This window comes from Mesoplodon mirus, assembly GCF_964341445.2.
Source record: "Mesoplodon mirus genome assembly, chromosome: 17".
In the NCBI taxonomy this organism is placed as follows: domain Eukaryota; kingdom Metazoa; phylum Chordata; class Mammalia; order Artiodactyla; family Ziphiidae; genus Mesoplodon; species Mesoplodon mirus.
The window spans coordinates 5,193,601-5,211,827 of NC_138993.1; the positions used below are offsets into that span (position 1 = coordinate 5,193,601).

The 18,227-nt window shown below is 44.1% G+C and overlaps 2 protein-coding genes across 2 annotated transcripts in view; both read left to right on the forward strand.

The window, feature by feature from the left end:
• The first annotated feature begins 16,235 nt into the window (after positions 1-16,235).
• POLR1D (RNA polymerase I and III subunit D) lies at positions 16,236-17,843 on the forward strand. Its single transcript, XM_082602620.1, has 2 exons — positions 16,236-16,365; positions 17,267-17,843. The coding sequence occupies exons 1-2, from the start codon at positions 16,340-16,342 to the stop codon at positions 17,640-17,642; spliced, it is 402 nt and encodes a 133-aa protein (XP_082458746.1). The 5' UTR covers positions 16,236-16,339; the 3' UTR covers positions 17,643-17,843.
• LOC309792792 (protein POLR1D-like) overlaps positions 16,236-18,227 on the forward strand; it is a 43,306-nt gene continuing 41,314 nt past the window's right edge. Inside the window, exon 1 of the mRNA XM_082602619.1 lies at positions 16,236-16,365. Coding sequence (XP_082458745.1) covers positions 16,340-16,365 — 26 coding nt within the window. The 5' untranslated portion in view covers positions 16,236-16,339. The remainder of the gene's footprint in view (positions 16,366-18,227) is intronic.

Sequence of the window (18,227 nt, forward strand, 5' to 3'; positions counted from 1 at the left end):
ATACTTACAAGACTGAGATAACATAAGAGTCACAAAAGAAAACCACGTGGGGGAAGGTGTCTTCCTTCACAGTTTGATAAAACAAAATATACACCTGGGTGTTTCAGAAATACCATAACATGTTCAAAATCAAACCCAAGATCATTTCTACCAAAACTCAGTCCCCCTCTAGTGAACGGGCTCACCAGCACTGGTCATGTAGGCATCGAAACCAGACACTCAGAGGTCATCTGTGACATTGCCCTCTCCCTCACCTCCCATAATCTGTCCATTACAAAGTCCTACCAGTTTCACTCTGCATAATTTTGTTCTGACTTAACTCTCCAACTTTTATTTTTCACCACAATCCTCATTGATTTCACTTCTCCAATCCATAGATTTTCTATTAGCTCCTTTAAAGTATAATGCACTATTTTGACTCAAGACTTTTGCAAATATTCCACCTGCCTGGAATACACTTTTCCACTCTCCTCTCCTAAATAACTCTTTCTTGTCTTTCAAAATGTGATTTCTTTAAAAAAAAAAAAAAAAAAACTGTCTGGCACCCAAGACTCTGATAGGTCTCCTGCTATACGGTCTTATAACACCCTATACATTTCCCTCTTAGTACTTATCATAGTAATTATTTATTTGCATGATTATTTAATAAGTCTTCCCCACTGGATTGGAAGCTCTGTGAGTCCTGGGCCTGTGCTCTGCTCAGCATTACAGCCTGTGCACTAAGCACACTGCTTAGCACATAGAGAATGATAAATAACATTTTTAAATGAATCATTAATTCTAAAACACTGATAAATTACCCAGTATATAGGAAGGAGAGAAAGAATTTAGGCTAAGTCTCTGACTCCAAGTCTTGAGCTCTCAAGCCCAATGTCACACTGACTGCCTAGGTTGAGACAGGAGGGGCTTGGTTGACAAAGAAAAAAAAAAGGGATCAAGGGTCTAGATCAGCACTGTCCAATGAAAATATAATGTGAAGCATATATAACTTAAAATTTCTAGCAACCACCGTAAGAAAAAGGAAACAGGTGATATTCATTTTAATAATATATATTATTTAATCCAATATATCCAATATTATATCACTGCATAATTAATATTTTTAAAATTAATGAGGTGTATTACAGTCTTTTTCCATACTAAGTCTTTGAAATCCAGTGTGCATTTTATACTTACAGCACATCTCAATTGAGACTAGCCACACTTCCAATGCTCAAAAACCACATAAGGCTAGTGGCTATTACAATGGACAGCAGAGATACAAGTATCCATATCTACATGAGGATTAAAAGTATATCTGACAGAGTAAGACAGTCCTTCCCTCAAAGAACTGACCATCTAATTAGCAGATAACCATTTCATAGTGACATAAGAGTCATGGAAGCCTAACTGTAGAATCACTCAGTAAGAAAAGCAGCCCTGAAGCAAGGGTTATACACACTGGGTGATATACACTAGGTGGGTGTCTCTCTGTAGGATGCTTCAAGCTCCTAGTAGAGTGACAGCCAGAGTTGTCACTCAAATGGCAGTTATTACAATGATTCATATTCGCAGTTCTACAATTCTGCACATTTACATTTCACAACCAAAAGGAAGGCAGTGTACAGTGAAAATATTAAAGCCTTCTAGGGCGATAGTCTTCAATTACTAAAAACAATTTACTTTTTTCCCCTCTCCACCTAACGCTGTATTCTAACTGAATTCAAGGAAAAGACTACCTTTCCCCCTCCCCTTTTTAGAATAAAATCGATGCACTCAACACTTCTCAAAATGAAAGATACTCTAAGAGTGCCCACTACACACATTAATACTGTAAAGATACAGCCTATAGAATTGATGAACACTGTAAAATGCACCAAGACATTTCAAATCAGCAAGCAGATTTGTTAAACAAGTAATTTTTAATTCAGCATAATTTTTACTATAATATTCCCTAATAACCAAGTTTTTTAGCAAAATGTAAAATGTAACAAACAGCTATTCTTCCATGGTTGTACTATATTTGCCAGATCAAAGGAAATGAGAAAATGCTCCATTTTCTTTTAAGTCATCATAAAGATGACTAAATTTTTTTTGAAGATGACTAAATTTTTATTATGTTCAGCATTCCCTTTAAAAAAGGAATAAGCAACAGGGTCATGATTTATAGCTTTAAAAAAAGTTCAAATAATCTTTTTTTTTCTGTAATCATATTCAGCAGAGAAAACCTCTGCGTGGTAATATTTACATGTTCTTCAAGAGAAGCTTTTTTTAAGGTAATATAACCCAGCAAACAAAAGACGACTAAGTTAAATTTCAAAAAGACTAGCAACTTAACACAATTTTTTTTTTCTTTTTTTTTTAAGCTAACTGGGCCTCTCACTGTTGTGGCCTCTCCCGTTGCGGAGCACAGGCTCGGACACGCAGGCTCAGCGGCCATGGCTCACGGGCCCAGCCGCTCCGCGGCACATGGGATCTTCCCGGACCGGGGCACGAACCCGCGTCCCCTGCATCGGCAGGGGGACTCTCAACCACTGCGCCACCAGGGAAGCCCAACACAAATTTTGAGGTAATTTAAATCAAGGTACAGAACAGTATGGTTTAAAAATATCTGTCTATACAGATACATACATGAGTTTATATGCACAAAGCAGCCTAGAAGGATATACAAAGAACTCCCACTGGTAGTCAACTCTGGAGGAGCTGGGTGGCTAGAAAAAAGGAGTGCAAGTCTCACTTTCATTAAGCATCTACTTGTACGGACTGGCTTTTATGTGCATGGGAGTATACCATAGTGGAAGCACATACAAAAGGAAATAAAATAGGAGGTAGAAATTCTAGCAGCCAAGCTTGGTTCTCACATACGTGAAATTAAAAAGCTAAGCGAACAAACAAGATGTCCACATCAAAAATAAAAACAATTTTGTGGAGCACTAGAAATAAAGTAGTATGCCCAAGACAATGCTTTTTCTTCACTGCTTCGTCTGTTCCAAAACTAATTAGGTAAAACACAAGCCTAAATATTAAGATCATGTTTATCTACAAAGTGACTTCATACCCTAAAAAAGGGAGAAACACAGTTACTGCTGCATAATAAGAATCGTTTTTCAGGACATATAACAGAGTTTTATACCTATCCTATTCATACTCTTTGAAACGTCCAGGGTTGGAACACTTTTCTGAGAATCAATTTAACATACAGCTGTAATAACACCAGCAGATACAAATTTGTGTTTTCTCGTCTACACTTCCATTACAGCCGCTCAAGGGAAATCTGCTACTGCATCCTGTTTCTACAAACGCACAGCGTCAACTGATGAGTCCTGGGTCACGCCCCAAATTCTTACGTACCAAAGAAAGCAGGGTACAAGAGTCCTACACATCAACTGTAAAGGCTCTCTCATCAGCTGAGTTACAAATCAAGAGTTCTTCGTAAGGTGACATAGATGATAGTTTTTTGAAAAGACGTGAGAAAATTTAAAATAAAACTGCAAGGATTGATAAAATGATTTTCCCTTGGTCCTCCGTCTAATAGCTGGTAGGTCTTTGTTTTTCTTAATTCAGAACATATGAATAGTAAGTACTGTTGAGATACTGACAGGTACGAAGTCTCAGCTTCATGCAAAGCCAAATGATCTGAGAAATGGTTTTCTGGATGCCTCGCTTCTCTTCCTTCCTTCCTACTTTTGCTCTTTAGTCGTTTCACTGAGTGAGAACTGTCCAGGAGAGGGCACGAAAGGGCAAGGAACAGAGATGGTACTGTTTGTGTCTTTCTGGCAGTGTTAGCTACAAGTTTTCCTGGTGAAGAAGGCAAGCTAATAGCTGAATCCGAGGACCAGCTGTAGATTTTAGTCATCGGTAAACAGATCGCTGAGATCTGACCACATTGTCTTATTTTCTTCCTAGCGTTTGCCATTACCCTTCTCAATTATCCGCTCGCCTGCCCCCACCAGCATGTAAACTCCGTAAGAACAGGGATCCCACTTGTCTTGTTCACTGAAGAGTCTCACCATCTAGAACAGTGCCTGGCATATAACAGACATTCAATAAATATCCAGCGGGAGAAAAGACATATTACTTAGCTATCTCGGACTGGCACAATGGCAAAACTGCTGAAATTTCTGTTCTCCTGAGACTCCTCTTTACCTACAATTTATAATAATAATTTTTAACTTTTGCCTTGCCACAAAACTCTCTATGCTTATGCTTTACCATTTAAATATCATATTTGCATCAAAATATAGTAATTGTAATGAAACTGTAATCTGATTTATCTCAATTTCTGATTTTTTCAATTTTCTATTGAAAAAATAGAGATATTCTTTAAGATGAAGATGTCACTACTTTAAAACTGAATTAGAAATATTACTAAGAATATTAAGCTTTATCTCCCAGATAGATATCTTTCCATAAATCCTAGTATACTTTGAGAGCAATTTCTTTGTTTTTTATTAACAGAGCAATTTTGTTTTCAAAAGGTTCAAGTAACCAACAGAGTAATTCTTTATGGACATGTAAAGAATGCTGTACTATGCCTAAGCATTTTAAGAGCTACTTAATGGTCTACTGTGATTTCCTCCAGGATCAGGTTTGATTTACTGCCTGTGAATCCAAACTATAAATAAAGAAAATTAAGTCACATTGTCACAGTTAGAAAGACTAAAATCACACTGAGCAACTTTATAACATGTAAACCTTTTATAAGAAAAAAAGTTAAGGGCTTCCCTGGTGGCATAGTGGTTAAGAATCTGCCTGCCAATGCAGGGGACACGGGTTCGAGCCCTAGTCTGGGAAGATCCCACATGCCGTGGAGCAACTAAGCCCGTGTGCCACAACTACTGAGCCCACGTGCCACAACTACTGAAGCTCCACAACAACAGAAGCCACTGCAATGAGAAGCCCGCGCACCACAACGAAGAGCTGCCCCCTCTCACCACAACAAGAGAAAGCCCGTGCACAGCAACAAAGACCCAATGCAGCCAAAAAAACCCCAAAGAAGTTAATTGAAAACTTTCAAAAGTTAGTTGAAAGCTGAGATTGTATCATCCTTCTGTAACTTACAAAATGGATTCATTAAAAAAAATTTTAGTCCCTTGTGTAAATAGCTATCATACCATTAAAACTCACCATCCAGACTCACAGAATAAATCCTGAAATGCTTTATTAACATACCTTCAAAGGTGGACAAATCACTCAAATATGCTGACAAATATGTTCCATACACTTGGAAAAGGAACAAGTCAGAGACCCAGAAAAATTACATCTATTTTTAACAAACTCTGAAATTAGTCTACTGAAGTATCAATTAATGTATCTCATCTATAACAAAAGCACAGAGCCTAAAATTAGAGAAATTAATGAGATTGATAAATATTTCATATGAGATCTAATTGCTATGGATATTTCTGAAATTTTACTAAATGGCCCTGACAGAATGGTCTTAAAAGGCAGACTACTGACCATACACAGTACGTATTTAGTAGGAAACACACAGGATGCAACCATATGCAGTCTGATACCTGGCTTCTCCCCAATCATCTTATTTTTTAGCTTCAGCTAGCCCTAGACTACTGATTGTTTCCATATTGGTGTCTCACAACTATAAGAAACAAAAAGGGAAGAGAAATTCACACTAGAATATGCTACAGTTGACCCTTGAATAATGAGTGGGCTGGGGTGCCAATGCCCCCCCACTGCTGCAGTTGAAAATCCGTTAAACTTTGAGGAGGGCCCTGGGTATCTGTGGTTCCCTAACCGCAGGCCAGGTAGTACTGTAGCACTATTTATCGAAAAGGAAAATCCGTATGTAAGTGGGCCCACATAGTTCAAACCCCTGTTGTTCAAGGATCACCTGTAATAAGCACCATTTGAGAATTGTGTCCTTAAGCAATGTCCTCCATCCCCCCCAAATTAAAACTATTCCATGTATTTCAGAACTTTCCCTCTTATTTACATAAGGTCTCAGAAATATGTTCGAAATATTTTGTTTGGACCCTTACTTACACCATATCTAAAATTTGACTCAAATGCATTTAAGAAACTATAAAACTCCTAGAACAAAATATAGGGAGAAAGTTTCATGACATTGGATTTGGCAGAGATTTCTTGAATAGGAGACCGAAAGCACAGGCAACAAAAGCAAAAATAGACAAATGGGACTGTATCAAACTTAAAACCTTCTGCACATCAAAGGACACAATGAAAAGGCAACCTAAGGAATGGGAGAAAATATGTGCAAATAATATATCTGATAAAGGGATCATATCCAGAATATATAAAGAATGCCTACAAATCAACAACAAAAATCAAATAACCCAGTTTAAAAATGGGCCAAAGACTTGAATAGAACTCAGAGATGATGTACAAGTGGTCAACAAGCATGAGAAGATGCTCAACATCACTAGTCACCAGAGAAACGCAAATCAAAACCACAATAAGATGTCACTACATACCTGGTAAGATGGCTACTATCAAAAAAGAGGGAATAACAGTGTTGGTGAGGATGCAGAGACACTGGAACCCTTGAGTTCTGTAAAATGGTGCAGCAGCTACGGAAAACAGTATAGGGGTTTTCTAAAGAAATTAAGAGTAGAACTACCACATGATCCAGCAATCCCACTTCTGGGATTGAAAGACCTGGGATCCAGAAGAATTGAAAGCAGACCTTCAAAGAGATATCTGCATACTCACATTCACTGCAGCACTATTCACAATAGCCAAGAGGGAGAAGCAACCCAAATGTCCATCAACTGATGAATGGATAAACAAAATGTGGCATATACACACAGTGGAATAGTCAACCTTTAAAAGGAAGAAAATCCTGTCACATACTACAGCATGGATGAATCGTGAGATCATTATACTACACTCAGTGAAATAAGCCAGTCACAAAAAGACAAGTACTGTAATGGTTCTAATTATATGAGGTATCTAAAGTAACCAAATCCACATAAACAGAAAATAGAATGATGGTTACCAGAGGCAAAGGGGAGGGGGAAATGGGGAGCTGTTGTTACGGGTACAGAGTTTTAGTTTTGCAAGATGAAAAAGTTCTGGAGATCTGTTATACAACGATGTGAATATACTTAATACTACTTAACTGTGCACTTAGAAGTGGTTAAGATGGTAAATTTTATGTGATATGTTTTTTACCACAATAAAAACTGAAGCAGTATAAAGTATTTTTGTTAAATTATTAGTATTTTGATAAGATTCCTTTTACTTTACCCACTGAAAATGTAGCATCTGCATTGAGATAGGCTACACGTGTAAAATACAGTTGAGCCTTAAACAACACAAGTTTGAACTGCGTGGGTCCACTTATACACAGATTGTTTTCAATAGTAAGTACTATGGTACTACATGGTCTGCATTTGGTTGAATCACCAGATAGAGAGGAACTGTGGACAGGGAGGGCCGACTGTAAGTTATCTGTGGACTTTCAACTGCCTGGGAGCGTCAGTGCCCTTAATCCCCACGTTGTTCAAGGGTCAGTCGACTGTATAACCAGATTTCAAACATGTAATATGAAAAAAGTCAAATGTCTTGTTAATAATTTGTATTGACTACCTATTAATACATTTTGAATATACTGTTTTCAATAAAATATTCAACTTTAAAATATTTTGTCATGCTTTAAGAACAGTAACTAGAGGGGCTGCTGGGTCAATGGAGCTTTGTTTTGAGTTTGGGACTGGAGCATATTTACAGGTGAAAAAGCCAGCAGGGAGACAGATTAAATACAGAAGGCAGTTAACTGATGAAGCTGTCCTAAAAGAGACTCCGAAGGACGGGATCAAGGGCACACGTGGAAAAATTAGCCTTTAACAGACCTGAGACTTACCTAGACAAGCTGGGAAGGGGAGGGACAGAAATCTGCTAAATCAAATCAGATCCTCATGAACTGACCAGATTATCTGCAGGCTGTAGAAGTGGGGGATTGATAAAGAGCTTGTGAATGACGATGGTCTAGAATAATCCGTAAGTGAGACAAGAACAAATCCTGATTAGGGCCAACAAGGCCCACAGGACCTGCCCTGCCTACCTCCCAGGCCCCGTCGTCGCACACCACTCTTCCCCAGCTCTCTCCCACCCACCTCTTCACCCTCCTGCAAAGTGCCATCCCCACCTCTGACTGCTTGGCCTGAGAAGAGTTTACCTGTATAATATCTACTCAACCAGATACCTGTTTCAAAGACAACTTCCTCAGGGCAGGTTCAGTGACACCCAGCTCCCCAGAGACTAGGTTATTAGTTCCCTTTGTTATACCCCAGACAACACCCCATGCCACTGCCACCCAACAGAAACAGAATGTGAACCCCACGCACTGTTTTAAATGTTCTAGAAGCCAAGTGAATGAACTCTTTTTAATATTTTATTTAATCCAACATATCCAGGATATCACCATTTCAACATGTAATCCATATACAAAAATTACTGAGCTATTTTATCCTTTTTGATACTAAGTCTTCAAAATCTGGCGTGTAGTGACACAGCGCATCTCAATTCAGACCACGCACATTTCAAGAGCCGTAAGTGCAGGTGACTACAGCACAGCCCTGTACTATTTCTTCGAAGCACTTACCGTACTTTATAATGTGTGCTATCATTTGATGAGTGTCTACCTCCTCTAGAACGTAAGCTCTATGAGGATACCTCTGCCTGCCAAGTTCTTAGCTCAGTGTCAGAGCACTCAGTAGATGCCAAATAAACGTAATTGACTGAGGGGAGTGCAGGGGACGGGTTGTTTGAGAGGTGATGCCCTGCACTGAGGGCCTGGCCTTCTAACAGCGTTGCCAAAGCAACTCAGGGAGAAGCAGTTAATCCAGCAGGGTCGTTATCTGGCAGGCAGTGAACAAAAGCAAGTTCAAGAGAAGCAAGGTGCCAGTGAAAGCATATAGATTCCACAGATGTTAATACAACAGAGAACGGGAGGTGGGGTGGAATAAAGAGATGGGCAAATCATCTCTGCCCAGAGGAAGGGTACCGAAAGAGCACTTGTGGGTGTGAGAGAGCTGGAAGGACAGGCTAGGAGGCTGCAGTCGGAGAACAGGGTACATCAATGTAAGGTCTCTAATGTGGAAAACAGGGCGGAATGTCAAAACACAGTGGAAGTGAAGGCCATGGAGTTGGGGAGCCAGGTATTAGAAGTCGGAGGTATTCGTCAACCTGCTTTGAACTGATGTGGGGCGGCCACAGTGGGCAGCCGCTTGAAGCAGGATCTCAGTTCCCGGAGCGGGAATCAAACCCAGACCTCGGCAGTGAAAACGCCAAATCCTAACCACTCGACCACCAGGCACTAGTGGCTAGAAGCAGGGCCCTGGCTCTTGTCTCCTTTGTAGAAAGAATTTTAGCAAAGAGACAGAAAATAGTGAAACAGGTAAGTGTTTATTAGAAAAGCAGATACATGGGCAGGCTCAGAGAGTCACATGCTTTTGGGGTGGCTTAAATTGCTTACATAGGGGCAGCTTTCCAGGTCTTTGTTTTCCTCTGGCCAATCATCTTGCTTCCATCCCATACTTGGCCTGACTCAGGGCCCTCCCCCGTGTGCACGTGTATCTTTTTTAGCCAAGATGGATTCCAGTGTGAGGGTCTCCGGGAGGTTGGCAGGACAGATTATGGGCTACTGTTCCCTCCCCTGAGGACCCCTTCTGTGCATGTGCAGTCTGGGAGGTCGCCTTGACCCCAAGAATGAGAAATATGTGGCCTCCTGACCTAAGCAGGGCTTAGTCCCTCTTTGCTCCTGCCATTACCGTGAGCTCGAAGGGTCCACAGGAGACAAAGTCCAGTCGCCTACCCTGTTCCTGTTATTATCTTTGTCTCAAAGCGTAAACAGGAGACTAGCTGTAAATGTCTAACCTGGGGCCCATCTATCTCTTGCCTCGGAATGATTAACTCCACGACTGAATGTCTTTTAAGATTTTAAGTTCTCCAAGGGCAGAGAATCTTTTGTGTCCCGCACAGCCCAGTGTTGATCACATCACGTATGCTGCTTGCTGAATACAATTAAATCGAAAGTCAAACTGCAAACATGAAAATCATGTGGAAGCAAAGTGGAAATGGTCACAATAAAACAAAGAAAAAAGATATAAGCGAAGGACTCCAATTTACTGGTTCAATAACTATGTAGTTTAACTGAACAGGATTAAGAACTCTGATGAAGGATTAATTTTTAATCTTGGTAGCCAAAATCCCAACTTTGGGGGGTGAATGGGGGAAGGGGTATAAATACATACCAGACTCACTTTATTTTTACCTATAAAACAAAGTGATAACCAACAGAGCCTTTGGAAGCTTTACTAAAGCCAAGTACACCTTGTTTTACATAACAATATATCCTCATAACTTGGTTATGAACATTTTTTTTACAATGGCCCCCATTATACACTTCAGGGCAATTTGTTATTTAAAAGAACTCTAAGATTACTCTTTCAATAGAGGAAAAAATTAAAACATCATTTGTTTACATAAAAGTGGTATGCTTTTTAAGTGGACACATGATAGTTTATAATATACTCATCTATACAAATAAGCACAGAAACACACGATATATGTAATTCCTACAGTATACTTGTATATATATAGTACGTAAAGTTTTATTTGCCTATTGCCTATTTTCTACACTTGTTTCTATTTCTCATTTCTCCTTCCCAGTCCAATTTTGAGGAAAAAAAAATTTCCCCTACATAATTTCTCCACCGAGGGATCCTGATTATCAGAAGTAATAGTATTAAATCTCGAGGCTGGGAAGATAAAGGTATAAACTATGCTCGACCCTCTCTGCCCACACCACTTCTTCTATTCCTATCTTTTCAGCTTTTCTTATTAATCTCTTATCTGCTCTGGAGTTTTGCTAATAAGAGGACAAAGTAATCACACAGCTGTCATCAGTTTAACTCTGAACAAAGCAATATCCCTACATAAGTCTGTTCCTCCCTACTACACCCCACAACTTTCACAGTAAAGGGGGAAAAAGGAGGGAATCATGCAAATAACTATAGCAGCTGGCATTAAAATCACTGAATCTTAATAGTTATAAATTCTGTTACAGTTCCGGTATCTTCCTACAAGAACATGAAGTACTTTAAGCTTCTTTGCTGGCTCAAATCCCTTTTTTGTTTTCCCTCTGACCAGTGATTGCTCCAAAGATTTCAATAAGTCTGTGGGCCAAGACAGATCAAAGCCAATGGATCCAATTCATTTATTCATGCATACATTAATATTTATGGTTCTACAGTATTTGGGGACTCTCCTTCGGTGACCAAATCAGGGTCCCTGCTCTCACGAAGCATACATTCTGAAGGACAGGGCCTACAATACCTGCCTCTTTAAAAACATACTAACTAGATGCATTTATCACCAGAATGTATATCATGAACATTTGCTTCTTAAAAAAACTCCTCTTAATAACTTCTCAACAGTTAATACACAAAACAGCCATTTCTTCTATCCAACCAACCAAAAAGCTTACATAATCACAGATTTTTCTACTCTTTTGTACTTTCTGAGGAAAAGAGACATGACAGGAAAGCTAAAGGGGATTTATTTTGTAAATCTCCCAGGCCCCTTAACAGGGTCATTTTAGGCCTGGCTAAGTCTTCTACAACTTTAATTTTACATGAAGATACACACAGGTATACATAACGTATTTTATATATATATATATATATATATATATATATATATTTTTTTTTTTTTTTTTTTAAGAACCAACATTACTTCCTAAGTAAACCTATGAAATGAGAACTTTGATTCTTGTAGAAGCCTTGGATTTTGACATAGGAAGGTGGGCCTAGAGTGAACTTTAGCCCCATAAACAGGAAAAGTTAAATGGCTCTGCATAACAAAATTAAAAAGTACTTGGATTTGGGGGGCGCGATCAGCAAGGAGAAGAAGAGGAGGGGGAGAAGGGCATAGAGCCATCCTGATTATAGGAGCCTGGAGTTCCCTTGTGATGGTGGCCAAAATGCATTTTAAGGCTAGAGATGCCCCGTATCCGACACCAACACTCCTGGCACTGCCACATGTGAACCTCTTCTCTGTCCCCCTTCCCCCAAATCTTCCAGAAAGCTGACCACACCCACAAAGGCTTTAAGTGAACTCTTGTTTTTCTTTTCCATTCTTTCCTAGCTCCTGCCAGACACATCTATCCAACAACTGCATCACAGACTTCTCCATCACCCATGAGCACCTCAATGGGTTGGTCCAAAACTATCTTCCTTTCTCTATTCCTACCACCAATTGTTTTTAACTGTTCCTTCTCGTAACTTCTAGCATTCCGCTGGCTCGCTGAGGTTATCACCACGACAGGAACAACGAACATTTATTAAGCACGTGTAGTGGGCTAGGTACTCGCCAAGGGCATTACACGTGTAATTTCATTCGATCCTCAACCCTACAAGTACTTCGTTTTCTAAATGTTAGGGAACCAAAGTTCAGTAAGGATAGTAATTCTAAGGGTACGTGATGGAGTTCAACCCCTGTTCTGACTCCACAGCCAACTTAACCAGTATACTCCAGTGCCCTCAAGTCAAAAAACCTAGGAATCACCCCTCTCTCATTAATCATATGCAGTCACTTACCTAGTCCAACCAATCACACCTCCCAAGGGCCGCACCATCTCTACTTCCACTGCCTCCACGCAGAATAACAACGAGCATCTACCAAGTCCTTCCTATGTGCCAAGCACTATTCTAAGTAGCATACATGTTTTTCAAGTTGTATCCCCCAAACCCTATGAAATGAAGAACCTAAGGGAGAAAGAGGTTACATAATGAGCGACAGAGCCAGATTCAAACCCAGATAACGTGAATCGAAAAGTGCTGAGCACTTAAACCCTACAGTATAACAGCTCCTGCTCTGTATCCCTACTTCCCATCTGGACCCTCACCATCCTCCAGACTGTCGCAGTTACCCTGCTGGAATGCACATGTTATCGTGACATTCTCCTACTTAAAATTAGCAGCTCTGTATCACGGACTGGATAAAGTCCAAATTTCTTAATGCGGCATACAAAATCCTTCATGTTTCTGTTCAAGTCCGTTCAATAAGTATTTGAGTGCCCACTGTAAGCAAGGCAAAGTGCTCAGTGCTCAGAAATGAATAATACACCAGGCCCTGGCCACGACTCCAACCCCAGACACTGTGTGCTTCAGCCAGAGGAACCATATGCAGCTCTCATAAAGCAACACCGTACACGCTAGCCCCTTTGCCTAGAATGAAAATCTCTCGGCAATGTGAAACGCCTGTGTGAGGCCTTCCTTAACAAGCTCCAGGCAGAAATGCTCCCACTTTTAAGTTCCCACAGCACCTGTTCAAATTGCTTTCAGGTAGCTGGTGGAAGAGAGGTATGGATCAGCTTCCAAACAACACCATGAGCCAGTTCAGGGCAAGAGCTGACCTCTGCCATCCATGCCCGGCACACAGAAGACCCCCATTTGCTAGATGAATAAATAATGGAAAATGTATAACCTGATGAGAAAAAGAGAGGAACAAGTTACAGAATTATGACTGCTAACACACAGCTGGGACAAATTAAAAGCAGTGTTACTCTGCTTTGGTTCCGAGTTGGCCTACATTTTACCCCTATGGGAAAACTCACGTGTGGGACTTGGACAAGCTAAAAAGGCAAAACTTTTGTTATTCGTGGCTCAAGAAAGCTCTGACAGGCCAAAGAGGATACAAGATCAAAGTCCTTTTTCTAAAGGGGTGTGGAGATGGGAATCAAATCTACCCAAGGAAATAAAATTGACCTACTGAGACCAACTTCATCAGTGCTGCGTCACAGCACAAACAAGAAAAAAAGTAAATAAATAAAACGCAAAATCTGTCCTGGGACGAAGGCCAATCGACAGATAAGTACCACTGCTGCAAGAATGTGAAATTCTTAAAGTGAAGACAGTTCCAGTCAACCGGAGCTCACAACTGTTTCCTCCTCCTGAACCGCCGCTGCTTTTCATTCAATTTCGTTTCTGTGATTTAAAAAGAAAACAGCTACACAGTTAAGGCCACGCATGAGTGTACTGTAGCTCCTGGCAGACACGAACGTCCTAATTCATAACCTTAAATGTACACAGAAACATCAGAAGAAACACTACATCTAAGTGGAAAGTCCTTCGTCTAAAACAGGGCACGAAGCTCTGAAAAGCGAGTGATGTCTTTCCTGAATGGGGCTCTGGGTGCGACTGCTTCCAAATCAAGATCCGAATTTTGAAATTCCTCCCTCGAAGACGTCAAATCTCTCTCCCACCCTCTCCAGTCTAAAGGGAAGGGTGAGAATTCACAGGCAACAGGCTGGGGCCGAGGGTATGATCTCTCCCCACTCCTTTGCAGGGAACAAGACCAAGGTAAGGCAGCTGGCGGCACTCTCATTGACGGCAACATACAAGCAGAGAGCAAAAAACTCATCCCCACCTCTCCCCTCCCTAAAACTGGAGCAAGCGACGCAAAGACCAGCGAGACGGTGGCCGGAACCACCAAACGGTAACAGCGACGGGCACCCGATGCCGGCAGCCCGCGCCCTCCTCCCCGGACCAGCGCGGCGGCCCCACACCGGTCCGCGTCCCCGCAGCTCGGCCGAGCGAGGAGAGCGCGGAAGACGCCGCGGCGCCGCTCCGGCCGCCTCCAGGGCGCCGGGCGCCCCACACCCCACGCCGCCCGCACCTGAGGCGCGGCCGGACCCGCGAGCCGGCACAGAGCGAGGCGGGCAGGGCAAAGTTACTCACCGGGGGAGCGCGCCTGCCCGGGCACGCCCGGCTCCCGGCGCCGCAGCCCAGCGTCGGCTCCGCTTCCGCAGCCCGCTGAAGGAACGCGGGTCCGGGCGGCCTCCGCTCCGCCGGGAATCGCCGCCGCCGCCGCGGATTTCCTGGCAAGATGCAAACTCTGGCCAAGACTTCACTTCTCAACCGCCCCTGCTGCCTTTCCGCGGGCGAACGCCAGGGCCGAGCCGCGCAACCCGACACGCACCCGAGCCAATCGGCGACAGCACCGGGCGGGAGGGGGCGGGTCAGAGGGCGGCTCCGCCTATCCGAGAGCTCAGGGGGGCGGGCCAGGCCGGGGCCATCACTAGGAGTTAGAGTGAGCCCGCACCGCCCCTCGCCGCCTGCCCTCCCCCACCCCTCGGCTGTCCACGCAGCCCGCCTGATTTGCCCGCGCTCAGGAAGTGCCTCTTGCGCTCACCGCCGACGGCGGGAGGAGAGGGGAACAGCTGGGGGAGGTGGTGAACATCTAGGGGATCGGGGGTGGGGTAAGGAGAAGAGGTGGCGCAGGAAAACAGAACTGGGGGCGTGTCGGGCGGGAGGACAGCGGGGGTCGGAGGTAGGGACCGGGGCTGGCCGGGGTGATGGGGGCGAGGGGAGCAGGACCGCCAGGAGGGGAGAGGGTTATTGGCGAAGAAGAACACCTGAGAGGACGGAGAGCGGAGAGGTACGAAGGGAGAAGGAGGGCGGAGAGCGAGTCTGGGTGGTGAAAAGTTGCCTAGGCGGGGGCAGGGGCACCTGGGAACAAAGGTGAGCGGGAGGTTCCGCAGGTGAGGAGGCTTAAGAGGCCAAAAGGGTAAAGGGAAAAGGACGTCCAAAGCGAGGCAGGACATACTCCAGGGGTAGAAAGAGATCCTAGAAGAGAAAAGATGGGGAGTGGGGACAGTTTCCTTCCAAACTCTCACTCCTCCCCTCCCCCCAAAGATAAAAAAACAAACGCTTGTCCTTTGACCCAGTTAAGCTGTGCAGCTGCAAGATCCCAGATGTGACAAATACCGTGTTACACCCATGCTATTCTGTGGTGAAATTCCGCAAAGTGTGTTGCTCAACTATAGTGTAAGCCTGTCGTGCCATGAACGCCCCCGTCCCCGGGAGGTGTGGTCCTTCCTGGGATTAATCCCGTCACGCACCGGGCCAGCAGCAAGTCAGAAAGAGGCCCGATCCTGGCTCCGAGAAGGAAGGTGATCTGGGGGCGGCAGGTAAGGCCCCGCCCCCTTCGCCATCACCTGGAGGGAAGGTGCCAAGGGCTGAGCTCCGGCGCCCACTGGCCGGTCTCGGCCTCGGGGCGGGGCAGGAGCCCGACCGCACCAGTCTCCCGGCTAGCTCTGCGGGCCAACTCGCTCGGGAGCGCAGGTGAACCGCTCAGTCCTGGCCGCCGCCCTCCACGCGCCGGGGGCGGGGCCCGTGGGCGAGGCTCCGCGGCGGAGCCTCCACGCCCCGCCCAGTGGCCGGGCCCTGCCGCGCCGCTGCGGCTCCTCCTCCCTCCTTCCGTCCGCGCTCCTCCCGTCAGTCCTTTCTTCCTGTGGCGCCTGCTCGCTTCGAGGTATGGGGCAGCGCCTCCGGCCCGCCAGTACCACCTGAGGATCCCGGAAGTCGCCCCCGCCATGGAAGACGACCAGGAGCTGGAGAGGTAACGGCCGAGGAGGGGGGCGGGAGGAGCTGGCCGCGCCCTGCACCGGGAGCCCGCGGCCGACCGGGGCCTTAGCCTCTGCGGCCCGGCCTGGCAGCGAGGGCCTGGCTGGGAGGACAGTCGAGGAGGGAGCAGTGGGCGCCAGGGTGGGGAGAGGGGCCCCGATCGGGAAGGGAGAGGGGGACACCTGGGTTGCTTGCGTGGAGACACTCAGTACCCTCGATATCAAGGAGGGAACACGAGTTGTGAGACCAGAGTTAAGCCCCCTAACTGCCCACCCCCATTTGGAACAGGAAGAGTAAATAAAGCTAACGTGCACCAGGCCACGGTTCCCCGAGCGATGGCGGTGGTGTGTTGGTCGGGCCCAAGCCCCTCCTCTGTGCCGAGCGCTAACTGATCCACTCTGTGCGCTGAGTGCTTTCTCCTTCCTGCTTGGTGCTCTTCTCAGACTTTCCATTCTAGTTTCCTTACCTCCTGCAAACGGAAGCCCTAGTTGGCCCTGCACGTTGATGATCTTTAGTTTCTATTTTTATGATAATCTGCGTTTTTCTACTCCTTTCAACTTCCTTTTCATCCTTTAGCAGGGCCCACCCTGTTCTAATCCTATTCCTTTCTTGTGAGCCTACCAAAAGAAAATTTTAGCAAACTTTTTTGTTTTAAGGACACTCCCCTTGTGGCCATGTGGACGGCCAAATGGAAGAGGGAGAAATTGGAGGCAATAAATTATTGATTGGTAGAGTACGTGGAGGCAGGAAAATAATAAGGGCTAATGCTAATCGTTCTGTGTAATTGCAGTGCATTAGAGTAATAACGTGTTGCAATTGTGATATAGTAGATGAAAAAAGCTAGTTACAAAACCGTATTCAGTGTAATCTCATTTTTATAAAAAATATGTGTGTAGAAAAATATCTGGATTGAAGACCCCAATGGCTGAAGGCGAGAGGAAGACAGCCCTGGAAATGGTCCAGGCAGCTGGGACAGATAGACACTGTGTGACATTTGTATTGCACGAGGAGGACCATACCCTAGGAAATTCTCTTCGTTACATGATCATGAAGAACCCGGAAGTGGAATTTTGTGGTTACACTACAACCCATCCTTCAGAGAGCAAAATTAATTTGCGCATACAGACTCGAGGTGCCCTTCCAGCTGTTGAGCCCTTTCAGAGAGGCCTGACTGAGCTCATGAATGTCTGCCAGCATGTGCTTGACAAGTTTGAGGCCAGCATAAAGGAATATAAGGATCAAAAAGCCAGCAGAAATGAAGCCACATTCTAGTCCCTTATGCACTATACAGGGAGGACTGACCACTAGGATATTCTATTCGTGCTTTCGCAAAACCCAGAAGTAAACGTTTGTGATTACAACGTGATCTGTCCTGCAGAAAGCCCTGCTTCTAGCTCTTAACCCATTTCAGCTGTTGGAGTCCCTGCAAGAAACTGTATTCTTCTAATAAATTCCCTCTTTTATTTAAACTGATTTGAGTGGTTCTCGTTCCTTTGTCCTCGAGGTTGACTATTTTAGGTTTTTGTGGGGTTTTTTTTCTTTTAATTGAACCAACATTGAAAGTGAGGAAACTATGAGATAATCAGAGGCCTAGACAAGGACTTTGATCAAGGGAATTGAAAGGAATGTGTATGCACACCTGTGATTCGGGGCGAGGGAGAGATGCAATAGAGCATGAGCCCGGATAGGCTGTGGATAGTCTAGACAAGAAAGGTGGGAGTGAAGGGAGGACTTGGCCTCTTCCTAGATGTTTTTAGTAATTCATGAGACAACTGCATCCTTTGCTATGATTGGTAGATTGGGCAAGGGTGGGAAATAATTTGAAAGAATTGTGAGAATTCTGGTTTCACGTGAGAA